A 22,963-nucleotide genomic window follows, 5' to 3' on the forward strand; every position below is an offset into this window, starting at 1 on the left:
GAGGGAGGAGAACTTGGGTCACAATCTCTCTCCCGCCTCCAACTAGTTCAGAACGCAGCAGCTCGGCTTCTGAACCTGATCCTTGCCTCTCTCAATTGGCTCCGTGCTAGTTTTAGAATTGATTTCAAGGTTTTACTGATCACTTTCAAAGCACGCCGTGGTCTGGCTCCAAGCTACATCACAGAATCGCTGACCCATTATGTGCCTGCACACAGCCTTAGATCCTCAGGCGTATCCTGTTGGATGTTTCAAAGTGGAGGCTGAAAGCTAAAGGTTTTAGTCATCAGGGCCCCTCAGCTTTGAAACATCCTACCTGATGAAAGTGATCACAACAAGGATACTAACCACCCGGCTGAATGTTCGGGTGGTACTGAAGCAGCAAGGCCTCCTGGGAATGAGCTGTGTGGAAAATCAGGGGGGGCTTAACTGGGACAGACTGGACGGCTAAATGACTCAGCACCACCAGGTCCAAACAGAGCGCTGCCACAAAGAGGGCCGGGGGAGAGCTGGTTCAGGCTCAAAGCTCCAGTCTGCCTGTCAGCAGGAATCCTGGGGCCCTGAATACACCACACACACACACATTTATCTGCAAACCACACAAACACGTCAACTCAAAGGCACAGCACTCAGACACAAACACATGTAATAATGATGGCACACTTATTACCAATAAATCTTTGATTATGATATATGCCGGGAATTAGACGGCGTCAACAGTCATGTCAGCTGCTCTGAGGTCAGTGCTATCATCACCCTGTTGTTATCAGGGATATTTACTATCTTAAACACTAACTATCTTTAGCTAATGTGCTCACATTTGTTATTAAGGATGATATATAAAGATCACCTGAGGCTGGAAATGCTATTAGATTTAACTAGTTAATTCATGGAGGTAATAAAAAAACTAAAATCAACCAATCTCTGTGTCGCACCATTTCAAGAAAAAGGCCCTTTGTTTCACACAATGTTTTCTCATCTCGCAGCCCGACACGGTCGCAGAGCAGAAACTCCTGAGCCTCCTGTTTTCATCACAAGTCGAGCACAAAGACCCGAATGAGAGGAAGAAAGAAAATGAGGGAGAAAGAGGAAAGAGGAGAAATGGATGCATCAATCAAGTGGCTTCCCGGTGCCAACAATGAGCTCAGTCTCCTGCGTGCTTTCATTTACTGGACTCACTGAGTCTGGACAAGGCACAACTGTCTTCCGATGCATGTAGACAAACCAACGAACTACAGTTACCGGTTGTATGCCTCCATCAATCACAGCATTTTCAGTCTACATACATTTTTCTATATCATGAGAAATGTCCTAAAGCCAGACTTGAGATATCTTGTTCAAGATGTTCAAATACATGTTTTGTGAGGTCACAGTGACCTTTGCCCCCAAATCAAATCAGTTTTCAAACATGCACTGGACTCCACAAGTGCATATTAGTGCCAAAATTAAAGCATTCTCTCGAGGCGTTTCTATGACCTTTGACCACCAAACTAATATCACGTCTTATTTGAGTCCAATCGTACATTCACACTAACTTTGAAAGGATTCCTCAAAGAGTTCCTGAGACATTGCGTTCATAAGGCAGAGAAACGCTGTTTTATGTGGTCACAAAGATTTTGACCTTTGACAACCAAAATCAAATCAGTTCACCCTCGAGTTCAACTGAACCAAATTTGGAGAAATTCCCTCTGGGCGCGTTCTTGAAATATTGTCTCCACAAGAATGGGACGGACGTACAATAACATAAAGCCTCCGATCGCTGGCTGTCGTCAGCACAGACGCATAAAAACAACAAACAGTATTTAAAAAAAATCTTTATTTGTTTTGTAGAGAGGCCATGACAAATACATATACATATGTATATTTATACATACATGTCATTAAAGATACTATTCTTTTCTTGCTGTAAAATAAATTTGATACATTAGACTTTGCACTGCAAGTCCTGTCATGATACATAATCATACATTTACATATATAGATATATATATATATAACTAGTTTGTATTCCTTTGATTATCCCAGGGTCTTTTGTCTTCTTCAACACTGAATTTACTCGAGCTGCCTTTATCCTGTAGAAGCATCTTCATGTTAAGGCAGCAGCCCCGAAAACCATCTAATACTTTTTGTCTGAACCCTGGGATAAACAAAGTCGTCTTTTGGTTTGAACAACGAACTCTGACATCCGGCACTGGCTCCGATCCTGCTCGTCTCTGTCTCTCACACACCTTACAATTTAATTTTAATTACACAGATCAGATGAAAAGATTTCCCTGGAGCTTCTTTTGTAAATTAAGCCTTTTGAAAGGTTTTATTCATGAGACCTCGTCATTGTTAGAAGGTACAACAGCTAAATGATGGAAAGTTTCCATAACCTGTCAGGTAATCATTTTAATGAATATCTTTGGATGTGTGGAAAGAATTTTTTTCTTGGAGCTGGAACAAGAAGCGTGCAGCCAGAGCTCGTTTTCCACCCATTTTTCATTTATAAACCCCATTTCTGTAATGTCCGCAAAACCAGCTGCTTCCTACAATTGAACGAAACTATGTCTTGAAAGTATCATTAACTTTGACACAGACTAATTATAAAAAATATATTTATACATATATATTTGCTTATAAAATCTAATTGGAATGGACGTGGGGATATAAATAAAAGTGAAACAATTTTCACATTTTAAGTCAAATTTGGTAACGAGAACAAAAAAAACAAAAACAAACATTCATTTGACATAAAAGTGCATCTGATTGAAAATTGATCATTAAGCTAAGGCTTCTCTGTCAAGGATGTTTGGGCCGGACACACATGGACATGATGATCCTCAGCAAAGGAAGTCCCACATTAAGGCTTTTACTTTGTATTTCCTCTGAACATGAAAAGCACCGTCTGCTGACTGATACCAAGTTCAGACCATGAACCCTGTTCCGTCCCTTTTTGGCACATAGTAGGCTCAGAACAACTGTGATACTGAAGAGCTGCGAGAGGAAGAAGGCAGCTGGAAGGAGAAGTCACACTGAGGCAAGAGGTAGAACCACAGACGAGTCACTTTAAGAAGAAAATCCAAACTCAGCTCCTCTTTCAGTTACATGTCGTCCTCATGTTGTATATGATGATTGCATCCACATTTTTAGTCTGTACTGAAGTGCACTGATTTTCGTAATTACCTTAACCATGGAGCTTATATTTCGCAGGATTATACAAAAATTACTGAAGCTATTTCCATTACATTTTTAGAGGGATGGGGAATGACCCAAGGAAGAACACATTCAATTTTGGATCGGATTCAGATTTTTGAAGGCTCCGTATGGATAAAGACTGCAATAATGACAGTGACTATTTGTTTTCCGTGCAGAAAGATTAAGAGTGAAATCTCTTGCGTCTCTCTCTCCTTTTGACTGGAGCGAGGAGCTGCAGTGCATCGTGGTCTTTGGAGCTTTAAGGCAGTGGATGCAATTGTGTATTTATCTCTCGTCATGAATTTGTGATTGCTAAGACACATCCTCGGTCATCTGAGGGGCTCAAACCAAAACATGACATAGCTTATTGACTTCAGAGGTTTTCAACAGCTGAAAATGATTTTGCCTGTGATATCACTTCACATCTATTGTTTTTTCACCACCAATTCGTAGCCAGAAATTGAAACGGAGTTCTAACTCTGAAGGTGGAGTTTTCTTTGTTCCAGAGCAGGAACAGAAACCGGAAGTAGCTGCAATTTGCCAAAGTTGTAAAAACCTTTCCAATTAACACTGTAGTGCACTAGGGGGGCGAAAGGTAAACACAGGGGAGGATACTTTATCAGGCGCTGAGACTCAGTGATGCTGCAATTGGAGTGTGTGTATCTGAGTGATACTTCATCTGTGTTCTGTTTCCCCCTGGTGGTGACTTTTGTACTTACATTGGTTTTAAAGGCACCAATGTTTGACAGTCTGGCTCTCTGTGTCTCTACTTTGGATCAGTGTGAGTGAACACGGATTCGTCTTTGAAGCACCTGCCATGGCAGAGGCTCAATGGGTTTCACACTGTTCCAGGTCTGGACTCCTGTCACGGTTTGATTTCGAGGAAGCTGCAGATTCTGCCCAGGGTGCCGTGCCACTTCATGGTAAGAAAGTTCAGGAACCAGGCGGGTTTCAGCACAGAATCTGAGAGAACGGATGTCTGAGCAGCTCCTCAGCGCTCGGCCTGTGTTTGGCCTCCACGAAAATGCAGCGGATGAAGTCCCGTGCATGGTCGGAGGTGTTCGAGGGTAGAATTGGGTTGGTGGGCTGGGTCGCGATCTTGAATATGGCGGCCATGGCCTCATATTCAGCCCATGGAGGCTTTTCTGTCAGCATCTCCACCACTGTACAACCAAGGCTCCTGTAGAAGATGTACATGATTAGTATTTCATAACAAGCTAAAACAAACACCACACACTTTGTCCCAGCTGCTTTGAAGGAATGTTTGGAGTGGAAACTTTCACACTAGCTGTCTGCAGAGGGCCTCCTCCACCTGTTGGGGAGGCACACGCCCTCCAGGGAGCATCACTCCCCCTCCAGGCCTCGGCTCAGAGCATGGAACATACCAACCTCTGTTATGACCTGTCTGACTGGCTGTCAGCCAATCACATTACTCGCCCTATTGGTCACCACCCAATCACATTCATAAGGGAATGTTCTGTGCTCTGTGTGTGGGAGCGTGGTAAGAACTGGGATACATACAGGAGACACCACACTATATTAAAAATGTGTTTTACAAGCATCAAGCTTCTGTCATTTAAAGAGTAATAAGTAGATATTATCCATTCTTTCAAGTTCAGACGTGTGATTGCTATAAAGATTTGTTAACAATGAATCCATTTATATTAGTGCCCGACGATGAGCTTATTACAATATAAGGGAAAGCATTTTCCATACAGATATAATATTAATATTTATATATATAAAAAATTGGCAATGTCAAACCCTTATGTCAAAGATATATGAAACTCAATCAAAAAAATTAATCATTTACATGTATTCTATAAAATGAAAGTTTTCATATCGGCTGCTCCACAGCTTCTATTCTTCCAGTCAAGAAAACTATGTAAGTATATTCTCTAATTAATTACAATGATAGATTTTGATTATACAGCACCCAGCTCATGTTGCTTTACAAGAAAAAAGTAGGTAAAAAAGAACAACAGATGCTTAAAACAGAACATATTTACACAATAAAATATTCTTTGAAAGGTGGTAAAAAGTCACAAAAATGATCAAAATAAGAAAAAGTTGAGATCAATCAAAATTAAGACCATAAAAAAAACATGAAGAGTGTCTCATTATATTATTATTTGCAAAAATTAAGGCACACACCCTTTAAGATGTATGTTTAAAACTTAAATTTAAATCTTTATAATAGTTATAAGGGGCAAAAAGGACATCTATCAAGTTGTGTGATGAACTTTAAATGACACTGCTGTGTATTTCCTGGTGCTTACCAGACATCAGCCTTCCTGCCGTAGCCTTCTCCACTGATCACCTCCGGACTCATCCAGTAGGGGGTGCCGGTCACTGTGCGGATGCCGGTGCCAGAGATGCAGATGGTCTGAAGCCTCTTGCTGGCGCCAAAATCTCCAAGCTTCACATTGCCCACTGAATCCCGCAGGATGTTGGCACCTGAGAGCCACAGTTGACATGGAACACATCAATTATTTGAACTCAAGTTCAATCATCTTCCGCATGTGGTAAAACCCAAACATCTCTGTCTATTCATGCATCTCCTGTATAAACAGGCTTGCGTATTCAAACAGCACTACCTTTAATGTCCCTGTGTACGATCATGTTGCTGTGCAGATAGGACATCCCCTCCAGGATCTGTCTCGTGTACTTCCGGGTCACATTTTCCGTCAGGGCCCCGTATGCCTTCAGCTGGTCTTTGACTGAACCCTGATAATAAGAAACAGCATCCTTCAAATTCAACTGCTTTAAGATGTGAGTGCAACAACTAACAGACTGTAAATACAATAAACAATAATAAGTGATACGACCACCAACAAGCTCCATCACTTGAGATTTGAACCAAGGATGCATGGAGTGAACAAGCCTGAAATTACTCTTCACTAAGTGTCTCTTAAAATATATACCCCTGCCAAATTATTTAACGAAATTCCACAAAACTTGGTGGAAGGATGTGGTTGGGTAAGAATCCATTACATTTTGGTATGCATTCAGGAATTTGTTTGCTTTTTATAGCATCGGGAGTGGGGGTGTTTTTCAACATTTTCCCTTGATTTCTCATTCAATGTGGTTTCATAAGGAGACTGTTGGGCCTTAGTGGTAGTACTCTAGTTCTTCTTGTTTGTTTGTTTGTTTGTTTGTTTGTTGGAAGCAGGATTATGCAAAAACTACAGAACATATTTCCATAAAAACTAGCAGACGACTGGAAGACTGCACAACAAAATGTAAAAGTCTTTTTCTTCCATAGTTTTTTGGACAAGTGATCTGTCTACACACTGGTGGCAGGGTTTTATTTGGCATTCATTATTCATTTTCAGGAGGTTCGGTTTTTATTTTCTCCTCCAGGGGGATTTCTCACCTATTTTTTTTACTAAACATTCAACAACTTCTTCATCTTTTAGATCATTGGTATGTGTCGCTTCTCATTTTAAAATGCCTGAAACACTGGGCAAGGTTACTCTAAAAAATGTTAATCAAAAAGTGTTGTTGTTGAAAAGCCACTTAAGTCCTTCTTTTTTTGAATGTTGGAATCATTTCAAGGGGAACAATCACTTTTATATATGCCTACATTTCTTAATATCACCAAATTAATTATTTATATTAAGCTGGTTGAGTTACCTGAGTTTAAATTATAATTGTTTTGTGATATTATAATCTTATTGATGAGATTCCATCATATGCAAATGTTGTGGAGCGCAAAGGCTCAAAGATTTGATTTCTAGTTTACAACTTGAGTAAACACACATGGCTCTGACCCTGGTTGAACCTGCGACGCTGCTTGGACTCACCCCCGGCATGTACTCCATGAAGATAGTGAGGGTCTTCTCATTGAGATCCCTCAGACAGCCGTAGTACTGAACAATGCGCTCGTGGATGCAGGTTTTTCAGCAGCTGGATTTCACACTCCAGAGCACTAACCTCCTGCAGAGAGACATGAGATGTAGAGAGAAGATCACGACTCAGATCTCAGAGATTAAAACATGAAGGCTGTCTTGTCTGAACAGAGCAGCTTTATTCATTTCCTGTTTTTGTTTGCATTTTTCAGACATGACAAATCCTGCCGTCTCTCTCAACAAATAACCTTAAACACAGCGAAGAAAAGAGTAATTTATGGCTGCATGTGGACTCTGCGAAAAGTGACACCGACAGCAGAGAGTAAATAAAAGTCAACAGCACAGTTCCCCAAAACAAGTGTGTGTTTACTCCAGGGAAAGAGGCCACAACAGAGAGAGAGAGAGAGACATACACACACAGTCATCTCCAAGTCCCAGAACAGAAGCTGCTTTATCAGAAACAACAACTAATTCTGCTACAAACTGGGGAGCGAGAGTGTGTGTGTAAGTGAGTGGCAGGGTGATGGAAGGCCAAGGGGACGCTGACCTGTCGCCCTCCTCCGCCACCACCACCACAACACACATATACAGGAAGTGACAGTGCATGTTTTCTCTTTGGCAGACAGGAAGCAACATTAAAATGGAGGCCGAGGGAGGAAAGATAACCTCTTCAATACATTCCTCCTCGTGGGTTATTGACAATTTTTTTCCTGTGCTTTGATTATCATCTCCTCCAAGGAGGTTGGGTTTTCACCCCTGTCTGTGTGTATGTCAGCAGGATTGCACGAGAACTACTGAACTTACACAAAAACTTGGTTGAAGGATGGGACATGGCCAAGAGAGAATGGCACGGATCCAGACAAGAAGACGGAACCAGGAGTTGCTGTTTCATTAACATTGCATATTTTGACACCATTTCCCAGAGAATAAGTCATGGATCTTGATGTGAAAAATCAGGCATACATGGGGGACTGATTTATGATTGTGTGCAATTTGTGAATTGAATGAGGTTTCATAAAGGGGTTGTTTTTTTTCAGCCGCTGTTCAATACCAAACAGAGCTATAGACATGTTATAATGTGGATTCAGGAGGAAATCAATAGTTTATATGCATCTTTAAAAGACAGATTCGGTGCAGAATAAAAGTGGAGTGATGGACCTTGGCGTCAGTTAGCGGTCTACTGATTGGCATTCTAGTTTGTTTTCTGAGGAAAATGAAGGTAAACTCATTAATCCATGGCTCAGTCAGTTATGATAACTACCTACATTCCAGAACATTAACATTCACAACACATGAGGTCATTCTTATTGTGCCAATGTGTGATTTGATTAATAACCAACCTAAGGTTTAAAATTTTACTCTAATGGCTTGAGAGATGAGTTACTGTAAACTGTGAGAATAGTGAGCATTATGATGTAATGCCGTTTCCTGACAATGAGAAGTGAACTTTGGGAAAGTGGTGGTAGCAAAAATGTCGAAATGCAATGTCTGCAAAACAATTATTTTTAAGAGGTAATGTCCAAAGCAAAAGTAGAATTGGGGGAATCAAAAAGAGACACTTCACATGTTGTTTCTGTGAAAACAAGCATCAACAACCAGCGCTCTGGAGCAGCGGTCGCTGGGACTCAACAACGTAAGTGACATTGATCATGACAACATTGTTTTCACAACAACAACAACAACAACAGATTCTCCAGTTCGGGGTTCTGCGTACTGATATGTACTTCACGAAACTTTGAATAAACAGGTGAACAACTCTTTGTGCAGCAGCAGCTTCAGGTTGTGAGTCTTAATTTGCTGCGGCGCAATTGCTGCAGGTCACTTTTACAGTTTCAGGAAGAAAACTGCTCGCAGCATCACCACAGGCCGAACAACAATCCTTTCCAAACAGGCAGGTTTAGATACTCCATGTTATGATACTAGCAAGCATCTCACCTTGCTTGTCTCAGGGCTGTCAGGATCAAACTGGACCTGCTTGGCAGCCAGCTCTCTCCCAGTATCCACATCGTAACACAGGTAGACCCGTCCAAATGCCCCCTGGCCCAGGAGCTTCCCCCGCCGCCATGTGACTGGAGCGCTGGGTGCTGCGGAAAAACAACAACACACCTGTTAACCTAAGTTTTACATTAGAAGAGAACTAACATGAAACGTCTTATGGCTTGACAGAACTACAAAAGCATTGTTTTCACTTTTACCCATTAGCTCACTTTCCTTACAAGCTTCACCCAGACTTTGTGGTTAGGCTTAAAATATCCCAGATTTTTCTCTCTATGGGATGTTAGAAGTTCACCTTATTCTTATCTGCTTATGATAAGAGAGCAAACAAAGGTATTTTCCAAGGTGTTCCTTAAACGTCATGTGCTGTTTAAATTAGGCACAGTAACTCATACAGCTAGAGAAAACTTAAAATTCCTCTTTTCCTGCATCTTCAGGTTTAATTATTTTACTTCACTGGAATCAGTAGCAGCATTTTCATTGACCTACCATTTAAAATGTTTCATCCTGCTAAAAGTTAAATTGGTTGTAACTGACCTAAAGATTATCAAGAGCTTTGATTTGGAAATATCAGCATTGGCATTTACCCTTGAACTTTCATCTTTTCATTTCTCATGAATTCATGTCATCCTAAAAAGCAAAGTGTGTTTTCTGAGAAACAGCTACTGCAGATCAACGCTCACACTTATGGGCAACAGAACGATCCTGGGGACGGAGCCTGCCCTGGGCATCCACCAGCTGCCAGCTGCCCAGACTCTCCTCGCTGCCGTTGAGTGACCGACGTGAAGGCACGAGGGTGAACAGGTTCCCCTGGGGACGGCGAATCCGCGGAAACGTCCGACGACCTGCATGAGAGCGAGACAGAGGCTCAGGTGAATGTCCCATGATGCCCGGGAGGGTAAATACCACAGAGGGAACACATGAGACCAATACAGAGTGGATAAATGGAGACATCTTACCTTCGCTGTGGTCCTTATGATGCAGGGAGACGTGGTACCTTCGAGGATAGGTGCCACCCTTTCCAGCTACCCTGTCGTACACATGATTCTCCCTGTCTGAAAATAAAAAAATAATAAGTCAAAGGTCAGCAGGATTACTCTGTATTTCAACCACAGTTTAGCTCAGTTGCACGGTGAGTCACACAGTGTTCATGTGAGCTACTTTATAACTCTCCCTCACAGCTTATACTTAAAATGAAAATACTGTTACACATGAGCTGCTTAAACACTGCTTGTGTACATTAATGAGGTCACTACAGGCAAACACTGAAGACCATTAGCCGGAATCTTTATCAAATCAGTGATGTTGTATTCTCAGATGTTTCAAAGCATAGGCTGGACTTTTGTGTACCCATGCGGTTCACAGCAAAACAGTTTCAATGTCTATATCAGTCGTGTATGTCCTAAATATTTGCAACACTTCCTGTTTCAGGCATTGGTATTTTAACATGGTTTAGCAGGACTAGATCATGCACAACTTCATAACGTAGAGTCCTGGCATTTAGTTGAGTGCAGAGGCTACTTTTAGTCGAGGAAATTCAGTAGTCATACCAAAACGGTGCTGTGGGAAAAATCTTTGACTGCAGCTGTTCTCACCTGAGCACTCCTGACGATTATCAGGGTAACTTTTAGCTCTGTGCATGCGAGACTTCCTCAATGACGGGCTGTGAGAGAAAAAGAGTGTGAGAGAAGTACGAAAATGTTGAAAGGTTTTCCAAAGTAAAATAGCCATTTCCACAGATCGTGTATTTGGGTATTGACATAGAGAAGGTTACAGTTATTCCAAAAATAAAACATGAAATGGACAGTGAGTTCCTGTGCAAGTATTAGTGTTGGCGGGCAGCGTTCGATCCTCACCTGTCTGAGTTGCTGTCCAGAGACTGACAGCTTCCAGAGACAGAGTTTTCTGCACTGCTCCAGGGATCCAGCACCTGCACAGGGCACAATGGAAAATAACAGATGTGCTTGTGGATGTGTGTGTGTGTCTGTGTGTGTGTCTGTGTGTGTGTGTGTGTGTGTGTGTGTGTGTGTGTGTGTGTGTGTGTGTGTGTGTGTGTGTGTGTGTGTGTACATGTTTCGGAAAGAAGAGTCTGTCCTAAAATGTATATTTGGAAAAGTCGGGAGCATGAACCCAATATTTCCTGAATTCTAAAATAGCTTTGCTGGCAGCTTAAGTGACAATGAATAATTGTGGAAACTCAATGAATGCCTAGCTTGACCTTCTACTCACAAATTAATATAGCTTCTTTACAACTCTTATCATATCTGCATAAAAATGTAACCACAATCAGCCAAACAACTTTCAGTGCCTGTAAAACTTTCGATTAGCAAAACAACTTCACCGACCAGAAAAGGTCCTGATTTCAAGCTGTTGAGGCAGAGTTGTTTATGTGAACCAATTTTAATAGTCTCAAGATCATAAACACATCACATGAAGTATTTTTTCACGGCGGATTTTCCCCATTTATTGTGAAGCTATGACTCACACACTGATCGCTGGTCTCTGGGATGAACTCCCCCTCACTGTTTATGCTGGTGTATGAACCTTGGCGGGCGATCCTCTGCTGGCGCTCGGGCACATAGCCAGGAGGCGGCGAGCTACGCCCCGTGTTCTGAGAACCTGGGATTAGACAGCAGTTATGAGCATAGAAGAAGAAATTAGATGTTGAGATTTATTTATATTGAGAACAAGCAGCGCAAAGCAACCATGCAGGTACTCAACTCAAACACAGATCCATAAATAATGAAAGAAAAAAACACTCCTTACTAGAGTAACGGCTGAGATTTTTTATTTTATTTATGGCCTGGTGCTGTCAGGAAGTTCAGAACTCAAATCCCCCTGCAGCCACTTAGACACCCGCCCCCCCAGTGCTCTAGGGAAAAAAAAAATAAAGATCCTAAACCAGGCCACTGGTCCACCACACTAATAGAGCTCCGTAATCTGATTGGCTGCTGTCCAGCAGGCATCGTCTAGTAATGGTGAACAGGAAAAGGAAGAGGACCCATTGCTAGAAGGGGAAGCCAAAGAAAGAACAGCAAGAGAGAGAGAGAGAGAGAGAGGGAGAGAGAGGGAGAGAGAGTGAGGGAGAGAGAGTGAGAGAGAGAGAGAGAGAGAGAGAGAGAGAGAGAGAGAGAGAGAGAGAGAGAGAGAGAGAGAGAGAGAGAGAGAGAGTGGAGGCAGCGGAGAAAAGGAAACTGAGGTAGTGAAAAAGAACCGGCAAGGGCCGCTGACATGACAGCTGACTATAAATGAATATTTACTGTATTTATGTTGAGGCTTCTTAGGTGATCATTTTTACGTACAAAACTGGAAAAAAAAGTTGCTGCAGTTCAATTTCAGCTTTGGACATTTAATGACAGTTAAAGATATGTACCGGTTGATAGGTGGCGCCCTCTGGGCTCAGCAGATTGGTACGCCGCGCTAACATCTCCAGTGGATTGAGATGACTTGATCCTCACCTGTTTACATGGCACATGGTGAGAGGGGGAGGAGACCTAGAGTCACGAGACAGGGGGGGTGGGGACAAAAAGTTTAAACATGATGAAACTACTTCATGTCAGCGAGTGCAACGTCGATGAAAGAGGAACCGGGATTTGTCACAACAGGGCTGTGCAATGAAGAAATGGCAGTGTTGCAACTGTACACTGTTAACGCACACCCAGTTTGTGGGTGTGTGAGTGCGCGTGTGTGTGTTTTTTGTGTCTCACGTTGCTGTGCTCCTGAGTGAGCAGCAGGATCTTGATGCTCTTCATGTTGGAGCTTCGGTCCAGCAGATCGACTGCCTTGTCCAGGTCGTCCTGGCCTCGCAGAGGGATCGACAACTGCCACGACACAAGTCCAACACATCAACACTCGCACAAACACGTGAACCAACACATGCATATGCAAACATATGAAGGCTGCACAAATGTTTGATAAATAGGAAAAAACACAGTATATATTCAGACACCTTACAACAAAACAAAAAACCTATTTGTCCTAGCTTTTGATTAAATGTGGTATATAGATATTATTGTATTGCATTTATCCCATCTTAGTGAAGTTTATTTATTGTACTTCTTTATTGTTTTTGTTGGAGTAATATGTTTAAAATCTTCTTTTACAGTAAAAATCTTAAAATTAAAGATTAAGATGTTACCCTTGGCCTAAGGAAACTGTTACGGAAAATCTACATATCACTAGATTGTATAAGACATCTATCCGGATAAAATATGAATTCAGAAAATAATGTCAAAATATATGAAAATGATAGCCTATATCCGGTTTCTTTGCACACGTACACAATAAATAATCAAGCCGAATCGATGGTAAACCAGAAGCTGAGTCTCCACTTTACCTCATTGTTCATGTAATGCAGATCTAGCTGCTGCCCAAACACAGTCTTAACTTTCTGGTGGATTTCTTCGAACTGCACTGGCCGTCCAAACATCAAGATCCTACGTGTGAAAAGAAATCAAACAGACAGACAGATTAGGAGAGCTTTGCAGCGGCTGCTCAGGAAACTGCTTTCGAGTTACATGCACACATGCAAGCAGAGTACACACGAGCTGCTGTTTATTCAGAGAGAGCGGATTCCTCTCAGTACACCTTGCATATTTGTAGTTTGTACTGGCAGCCGCAGAGTAACCACAGTCCTTTCCTCTGTGTTCTCCAGCTCACATACCAGTGTGAATTAAAAGCTGGAGCCTGTGTTTGACTCTGAGATGTGCTCGTTTCTCACGAGCTGAAACGTGACAGGAACAGCTCGTGCGTGAGTGTGTTTATGTCTGTCTCTGTTTCTGCTCTCTCTCACTCACTTATGGATGTATATACCGTATACAGGCATGCGCGTAGAATACCTACACAGACTGCATGTAAACAAAGCCTGAGACAAACTCACCGTCTCTCCCCTGAGAACTCAAACTTTATCCTGACTTCGCCCTGGGGGAAAACAAGAAACAGAAAGGTCAAAACGTGGTCATCAGAGGTAATCACATAAGATAGACTGTGCTGATATTTTAATTCCAGTTAATTCCCCACAAACCCGTTCATTATCTTCACCGCTTATCCTTACGCTGGAAGCTGGAGCCAATCCCAGCTGACATTAAGCGTGAGGCGGAGTTAAGCCTGGACATTGCAGAGCCAACATACAGTGAAGAGCGTCCGACTGTTTCACACTTAGGGCCCGGTAACACAAACTCAGATGTATCAGTGGCAAACCTTGGCCTCCCGGTTCATTTAAGGAGGCGAAGAAAACACTCACTTCCTGTGGTGAGCCAAATCTTAGTGAGGCTTTGCATGGAGTTCCACCTTGGTGGACTTTGACCCACAATATTCTCTTCATACAGTATCTGCGTACGTGTGAGCAGGCCCGTGTCTTTGGACTGCGGGGGAGGCTGCAGTACCCGGGGCGAAAATGCAAAATCCACACAAAAAGACCAAGCAACAATACATCTCAATTAGTTTGACTTTTGGGAGCCGAATTACTTTAAGAATGACTTCCACATGTCACGTCGTCTTCTGTAGTTCTTACTCAGTAATGGCCTGCTGGGAACACATGTCCCTTTATGCTTCTTGCGTTGCTTCATCATTAGAGAACACCCACTTCCACTCATAACAAGCACAAACAAAGTTATAAAGCGGAGAAAATGGTGGAGAATGTTATCCTTGGGGGACAATCTCTGGTTTAAAGAAAATACTACCAAGAACATGAGTTTCTGTAATGGTTATTTTCTGTGGCTGTGACTCAATGATACTGGTAAAATGCAAGGGTGGGTGGGCTACTGGCCACTTTCCATACAAGAAAAGATATATTATTAGAGAGAGTAGATGAAAATAACTGGATTTAATCTGTTTCAGATGAAGGGCACCCAGAGTTGTGGTTGGCTACTTCGGAAATTCATCTGTCATTACGCTAAATTAGCGAACTGTGTGGGCTAGAGGAAATTCTATAAGCAATGAGAATATTTCTGAACTGGTGATACCAAATTATACTTTTTTTAAAGTACAGTTGTCCATCGTAAAAATTCATTACTTGACACCCCAATACAAAAATACTTTGGCAGCTTTTCGGACCCTTCGGAAGTTCACCATCACTCATATTAGACACAACCCAGAAGCTGCAAATCTCACCCTGTTTGTTGAGTGTTCACACATAATGGACACCTGAAGATTTAAAGTGTGGACAGAAGACTTTCCTCTTTATCACCCTTCATATTCCTCTTCTAGGACACACAATGCTTTTCATGTTTTCCTTTCTTCTACTGGATAAATAGTTTTTTGTGAATGTAAAAGTTCTCCTATGTTAAAAAGCCTTAAGTATGTGGTTAAGAGAGTTACTCTCTTGACAGTCGTCTGGCCGATACTTCCTTCATTATGCAAACATGGAGCCTTATGATGTCAGGTAAAGTAAGAGCAGAGGCTGATATTTTCTACATGCATGAGAAACAGTTGACCATTCAAACAGAGTGGGCAAGTTGCTTTATCAGGGAAAGAGGGAAACCTCGATCTGAAACCAAGTGTTTCAGATCGAGGCTGAAAAGAGGAGCCGCAGCAACGCTCAGTGACAGGCATTACAGCATGTAAACCTTTTCAAGTAATAGCACAAATTAACATTATCCACCCGAATATGATTAAGGACTTAGAGAGTGTGATCTTGATTCAGGCTTTTATTCTGACAGTGCGCAGGCACACTGTGTTGCTGAGGGACAGTACAAACAACAACAACACACAGCTGTTCATGGAGAAACGTCTTTTGGGATTCATTTAATTGTTACAATTGAGGACCAAGATGTTTAAAGTCTTGATTGTAACTGAGTTTTATGACTTTGGTGAAACTTTTGTGCATGGTTCCCAGATTCATATCCTGATTTATAAACACAACTTTACATTGATGCACTGGGACGGACTGTTACAGTACCTGTCTGTTGGACTGGGCCGGCACCTTGGGTTTGCTGGTTTCGTACGACACCACTGGCTGGCGTCTCGTCATCTGGAGGGCAACCAGGTCCTTCATTATAGAGTGGAGGGCCTGCCTCTCATCTGCAGAGGATAATACATTGGGAATAAACAAACATTAGAGTGCAGATTAGAAAAAGGATGATCTGAGTGTGTAATAATGACAGAAAGTGAGAGAGAGAAGGAGAGGAGTAGGAGCCCGTAGCTGTGCACTAAAAGGTGAGAGGAGACAGTTAGTCAGTTATCTTTAACTAAAGCCATATTGAGACTATCCCATGACATGGTATTAGAGCCAGGGAAGGATTGCAGTGTTTTTGATGTGCCTGTTCCCACGTTTGATTTCAGGGCAACCTCTGCCTTGGCTGGACAAACTCACGGAGAGAAAATATTCTCCTTGTGTAGCTTGGACAGACTTCATACAACCACAGAGCAGTGGAGAGAACCAGAGCCCATCTATACAACAGTGAAAACCAACCCTGTGTCTGCAACAGCAGCAGCAGCTCGCACAGGCTTTGGCCTCAGGGATTGTGTTTGGTGTGATTGTGTGTTTTTGTTTTTATCTCAAACTGTGAGGAAACCATGCAGCAAATGTCTGCCTAACAGCAGAATTCAGAAGACTTACTCATTGTGGCAAAGTTTGTGTACGATGGGGCCCCAACAGTCCCTCAGAAACGTGTCTCTGCTGTCCCACAGCCTGTAGTAATACAAAAACAGAAAGTGGTTATTAATAAGCTCATAATAACCGAGGCTGTGATTGTTTTTGTTATTTTTTTATTGCTTAGAGACAAGAGTGTGAGTGTTGACACTCTCTGAGTCACATGGGAGATGACTTATGACCAGGGTTGTCAGGAACCAATGAAACATCCACTAAGTGGTAAAAAAAAAAAAAAAAAGAAGAGGTTGGAAAATTATGAAAAATGAATCCATAGTATTCAGTAGAGCCCGTTAATCAGACAATATGATCATTCACAAACTCATTGTATCCGTGTTTATGAAAATTTGAATTTCACAGCATAAACTAAGCAGATAAGATTTGCATTATGTTAACAATTATTTTTCTTAATTCAAGTTATATATATATATGCATCAAGCCATTTCTTTGTCTTAAGAGTTTGATAACAAGATATTAGAAATGATTGCCTGAACGCTGGCCTGATAAAGTGACTGTCCTGTGCCCTTACTATAAAAGGTATCTCTGTAATTCATTTACATGAAAGAATGTTTTAATGTGATGCAATTTAAAGAGCCTAATTTCCATTAACAGCACAGGTCCTTTCACGTGTGATCCCTTACAGGCATTTAAAAAATTTAACCTAAGCTCTCAGAACACAGACCAGAGGATCTCTCCAACTGAGGACCCGAGTGAATGAGAGTGTGTGCAGCACATGAGAGAATGTGCGCTGTGTTTTTTGCCCATGAGAAAGAATGACAATTGGAAACGGCTGAAACTCAAACTACACTGGCAGACATCGCTCTGGCACCGCTCACATGGGAAGAATGAATTCTAACGCTGACTTTTCGGCTTTTAAAAATATCTAGCAGCTCTAAACTACTTGTTTGCACGAGCTGCAGAAACCAGATTCAGCTGTTAGAACTCCATTGTTGAGCAGGGCAACATCATCTGCTCTCTTCAAGGCGTCCACAGCGTTATAAACTGAGGCATTTCCTTCAATGGACAGGGTTTCCCCTAAATTTGGACCAATAAATCAAGGGGATTTAAACTAATTCAACAAAAAATGAAAACAATCGGACTTGTCTTCTTGTGACTTTGATGTCCTTAAACATTAGTTTTTGCAAGTACACCAGATGATGATGAGATTTGACCGACTTTACTTAAGGCTTTAAACAGTCCAAGGCATTCTCTACCAGAGAGATGCCCTGATGCTTTTTTTCCCCTTCTCCTGTACTTCAACTCATGCTCATACTGATCCATTTCTCTCCTTTTTATTCACATCCATCACTGCATGAAACTTTTTTGATGTACAGTAACTTGAAGAGAGTGATGGATGTGGCCTTAAAAGCTGACTTGGCAGCTTGTTGTGCCTAAATGAATGCAACTGATGACGATAAAGAAACTGCACGCCATGATCTGACGCATGTGGCCGACACTTGATCTGCCTCATGAGATCATTATCGGAAAACAGATATTATTGCGGTTCTTTATATACTCATGGATGGCGGCTCAGGAAGTAGACAGAAGATCAGTGGTTTGATCCACGGCACCTCCAGTCTGCATTCTGAAGTGTCCTAGGGGAAGGTACTGAACCCCTAATCCCCCCTGACAGCTGTGCTGACAGTGTGTGAATGATGCGTGATAGAAAAAGCACTGAGTATAAAAGCGCTGTATAATTGTGTGTGAATGGGTGAATGTGTCTTGTTCTGTTAAGAGCTTTGAGTCCTCAATAACACTGGAGAAGCTCTGTATAAATACAGGCCATTTAGCATTACCATGGTTGATGCTGTAGCAAAACAAATCTCTGTTGGCGCAAAACATGTGCTTTAATCATGCTGTTTTTATATTGATAAGTCAACCGTCACAAGCAAACAAGATTCATCTCTAGCAGAACTTGCTGGTCAATAATTTCCTGAAGGTTAACAGTCAAAAGAGGAAAACCCACATGCAGCAGGTCTGTCTACAGTAGCTCTGTGGTGATGTGCTCGGTGAACCTAGAGAACCAGTGACAAGTTACTGTCAGTGTCTGAGGACGGAGGCTGCAGCAGCCTGAGATCTGAGGACGGGTGAGGCGATCGGAGAAGAGAGCAGCTAGGTGAGCGGGAAACATCAGCACCTGAGGCAACACACTGACTCTTTGGATTTCATGGTAATAATCACCCACAGGAATGTTGGGCACGTCCGACTGTGGTCAGGAGACCGTTGCCGCGTTGCTTTCAACCTTCCGCCACTCTCATGTTCCCCTGCCAACAGAAGTGGGAGCCAAACACTTTTGTCCTTCAACCCTGAGGACTTCACGCTTATGGCATTTTCATCTACCACTAAATAGCATGGAGTCTATGAGGTGTGCAGATCCTCCACTAGTTGCATGGATGTGGTCCCTTCCGGTAACAAAGAACCATAATCTCTTCTCAACCAAACAAAATGTTCTCCAGTAGCCTGAGTGCTGGATCCGCTATCAGATTTAAGAAACCTCACTCGCTCAAAACATGCACCTCAAGGGGTCGTTGTAATCAAAAAACAACAATTAACCTCTCTGTCCAATCCCCCACAGACCCTCTCATCTCTCCTGACTTAAATTACCTCCCCAGGCGGAATGTGGGGAATTTGAAGGAGAAGCCGGCTGCACTGTACCAGTCCAGTCAGCTGTGCCCACTTTATTTTCCTTGTATCATATTTCCAGGACTTGCAGGATTTACATGGATTTTCCTCCCACCCTCTCCTCTCTGTCTGCTTTGAGAGGTGTTTAGTCTGAGGCTGTTTTTCCCAGCCACAGTTCTCGCTCTGTTTCTGGCCGTGATGCATCTGAACTCAGAGCTCCACAGAACCCCCCCCACCACCACCCTGATGTCTCTCCTGTATCAGGTGCACATGTGCTTTGGATTCAGGCGAACCCACCATGTTTGAATATTTTTGCAATCTGAATAAGCTGCTCGTTCTTGGCTTGGGTAAAGTTTCAAATGTGCTTGGAGGGGTTTAAACATACAGACATACTGGAATATAAATTTCAAAAGATTAATTTATGTAGAACCTCAGTGTGAGTTTTGGAAATGCTGGTTATTCTGCAGGTTTGGATACAAATATTTAAAGGTCAGAAGAGGTCAAATATATAAAAGAGTATGATGATTTGCTTGGGCCTGTACCTCGATCTATTCAATAAGATTCTGATCATATCAATGAAAAAAAGATAAATTCATAATCTAATATTTCTTTATCCGAATTATACACTCAGCTTCAGTTTCAGAGAGGTGCTGCTTCATGGTCATTTTGTTTTTCTATCATGCCATACATCTCTGTATAATGCAATACAGTCACAATGCAATCTACACCACAGTCTAACAACATTGTTACTGTTTCCACTAGAAACATTAAATGCAACATTGCAAGCATAGTCAAGAAAGTGTTCTTGAAGTATTAAATGTAAAAGTACTCAATTATGCAGAATAATGCCCCTTGACTGAGTTTATTATTAATAGTCATGCATTAAAAACCTTGTTGAGTTGCGAGCTCATTTTTAGCTACTTTGTTTATGACAGCAACTAATGATGATTTTCATTATGGATTCATCTGCTGATGAGACAGTGACACCATCGTGATGCTTGTTTTGTCTAATGACACGACTGTCATTTGTCACCTGTGAAATAACAGAGAAGAATACGATACCAACTGAAATAATAACTTAAAGAATGGGAGGAGTATTAATAAAGTTGGAATGTGTTCAGAATTTTTGTTATAGTAGTACAAGTAGTGTGTTATGCTGGTTGTTAATAATATCTTTTTTTAAAGTGTCAATAGAAGCTGCTTTTCTTTTATCGTGGAACGGAAAGTGGCATCAAGTATCATTTTTATTATCCTAGTATCGTATCAAAGTCTAAAATTGTTGTATCATGACGGCCCTACACACTACATCCTCTATAATGATCACATCATGGAATAAACACCTCCTTTAAATAACGGATGCAGGAAGGATTCCTTGCAGAATGAGACCAAGTGTTCCTATTAAACTGCTTTTGCACATTTCTAGTTCATTAAAACAAATCTGGGTTCCCATTAGGGTTGCAAATGGGCGGAAAGTTTCCAGTAAATTTCCGGAAACTTTCCGGAAACTTTCAATGGGAAGTTAAGCTCGGGAATTTGGGGAATTTTGAAAAAAAAAAAAAAAATTAAACGCTGAGCATTAAAAACATCATTCAAAACTCTATTTTAAAGATGTATGGAATGCAGCACACGCTACACGTTGAGTTTCAACCCTCCACTGTGCATTCTTCCATCACATGCACAGATAATTCCCAGCATCCTTCACTCTACAGCAGGGCTATTGAGGCCTGCTGTAGTGTGCAGGACTAGTCAGGTAAGTTTCCATGATATTACTGGGGAAAATATATTAGCATGCTGATTGAGGATTGTTCATCTGTTCATCTAGCATATTTCCATTCATTTATCCATCAATTGTAAAATATTTTTACAGAAGATTCAAATTGTTTGGCTAACTATTTATATCTCTGGCATTGCATTAGTGTTTTTTTACAAACTTTTTTCTCATTTTATTCTACAGAACAATGCCACGTGCACTCTCTCATGTGTGGAGACATTTCACCCCATCCAATGTAGAAGGAAAGGCTGTATACATGTGCAAATACCTATGTTAAGAATAACACAACGATGCAGAGGCGTATAGTCAAGTGCCCAAAGTTTCCTCAGGACTCAAATCAGCCTATGACAAAACAAAATGTTTATATTTATGTCTGTATATGACAAGGTAAATACAGTTAGTATAAATTACCCACAACATTTCCAGTTTATTCCAGTATATTCCCGTTAATTCTTAACTTTGAATATTCCCGGAATTTTGCAACCCTAGTTCCCACTGTTCCCCCCCACATGTCCTGACTGCTGCAGGACTCCCTCATCGTAAACCCCACAGCCCTGTCATGTGCTCCGCAGCTGACAGTCCTCACCTGTTTCCCTGGCAACCCGGGTCAGGGCGAGGCGGGACTTGTCCCGAGTGGAGCCGAGCCGCAGTAGGTGGTGCACAGGTAGGTCACGTCCATCCGGGGGTCCTCGGGTTCCTCTCACACCGGTGCGCGTGCGTGTGAGGGCGCCATGGCAGGGGCTCGACCCCCCCCCCCCTCCCCTCCGTGCAGGTAGCAGGGGGGCTCGTCCTCCTCTCTCAAGTTGGAGCAGGAAAAAAAAACTAAAAACACGCGCGTCCCCGGGTTGTAAACACACACTGAGTCACATGAGAGGTTTCACGGGGGGGGGCTACATCAGACCGATCCAGCTGCGGAGGTCCACACCTCTGCTCCTCTGCAGCCGCTCCAACACATGTCCACGCTTCATTCACACAAAAACAAAAACAAACTAACAAAAAAGGTGCAACAACAACCGTGTGGCCTTTATGAAATCCATCTGCGAGGGGGAGACAGCCCACTCTCCGTGATTTGGATTCTAATGGCCTCTCTTCCTGATCACTCTGAAGCGTTTTCCTCTCTGGGTCGCCAGGTCGGAATCCAGGATAGCCCCAGCACCAACAGGGTCTCTGATAATATTAGATCCTGTGAATATCTGAACTTTTATGATTAAACAGGATATAACAGCCTAAATAAGAAAAAACACAGGCCTGTGTCTGACAGTCATACATCTGATTCCCATGGAGACACAACGGAGCCACAACGGAATGAAACTACAGTAAAGAGGGATAATTGAGGCCTTTTTGTGTTCTGGTCCAAATACCATGGATGTTTTCAGTCAAGTAGGACAAACTCCATCGATGTTCGGGAAGAAAATCTGTCTTTAAACAGGGTCCCTGGAGTGTGGACGGACTTTCCTCCTGCTTCACGGAGTCCCGGTGGAGTCCCGGTGGAGTCCCGGTGGAGTCCCGGTGGAGTCCCGGTGGAGTCCCGGTGGAGTCCCGGTGGTCCCCCGGTGGTGTCCCCGGTGGTCTAGCGGGAATGTAACGGTGGTCCCCCGGTGCTCTCACAACTTTCACCGACCAAAACAAAGCGGAGGAACTCTCCAGAGCTGCGTGCGTGAAACTTCCTGACAGACGAGCTGTCACCGGAACCCGCTTCTCTCGCTCACAGCTTGTGGTGAAAACACGTCTCTCAGGTCGGGTCCATGTTCTCCAGGTGATAGACGGCTCCCTGCTCCGTGCAAAGGGGTTTGATAATTCTCGCTTTTGGCCTGAACTGTCTCCACATTAGCGCCGTGCAGCCGCGGGCACGCGCTGTTACTCGGTCGAAGTCTTTTCCACGGGAGCGCGCACTTCATGTTATTGGAGGGGCGGAGCGGCTGTGACGTGGGTTGGTCACGATGCCTTCAGGAACTGTCGGAA

At 42.5% G+C, this 22,963-nt stretch overlaps 1 protein-coding gene across 1 annotated transcript; it reads right to left on the minus strand.

Moving 5' to 3' along the window:
* Positions 1–1,798: 1,798 nt before the first annotated feature.
* Positions 1,799–22,856, minus strand: map3k3 (mitogen-activated protein kinase kinase kinase 3). Its single transcript, XM_061090151.1, is given in 18 exon segments — positions 1,799–4,354; positions 5,454–5,631; positions 5,772–5,901; positions 6,981–7,064; positions 7,066–7,113; positions 8,961–9,109; positions 9,704–9,865; positions 9,980–10,075; positions 10,616–10,683; positions 10,877–10,950; positions 11,506–11,639; positions 12,394–12,514; positions 12,728–12,841; positions 13,357–13,456; positions 13,900–13,940; positions 15,919–16,040; positions 16,579–16,650; positions 21,588–22,856. Coding segments are annotated over 17 exon segments (1,854 nt in total). The 5' UTR covers positions 16,583–16,650; positions 21,588–22,856; the 3' UTR covers positions 1,799–4,125.
* Between the last annotated feature and the right edge of the window lie 107 nt (positions 22,857–22,963).

The sequence above is a fragment of the Limanda limanda genome, chromosome 17 (genome assembly GCF_963576545.1).
Source record: "Limanda limanda chromosome 17, fLimLim1.1, whole genome shotgun sequence".
NCBI classification, from domain to species: domain Eukaryota; kingdom Metazoa; phylum Chordata; class Actinopteri; order Pleuronectiformes; family Pleuronectidae; genus Limanda; species Limanda limanda.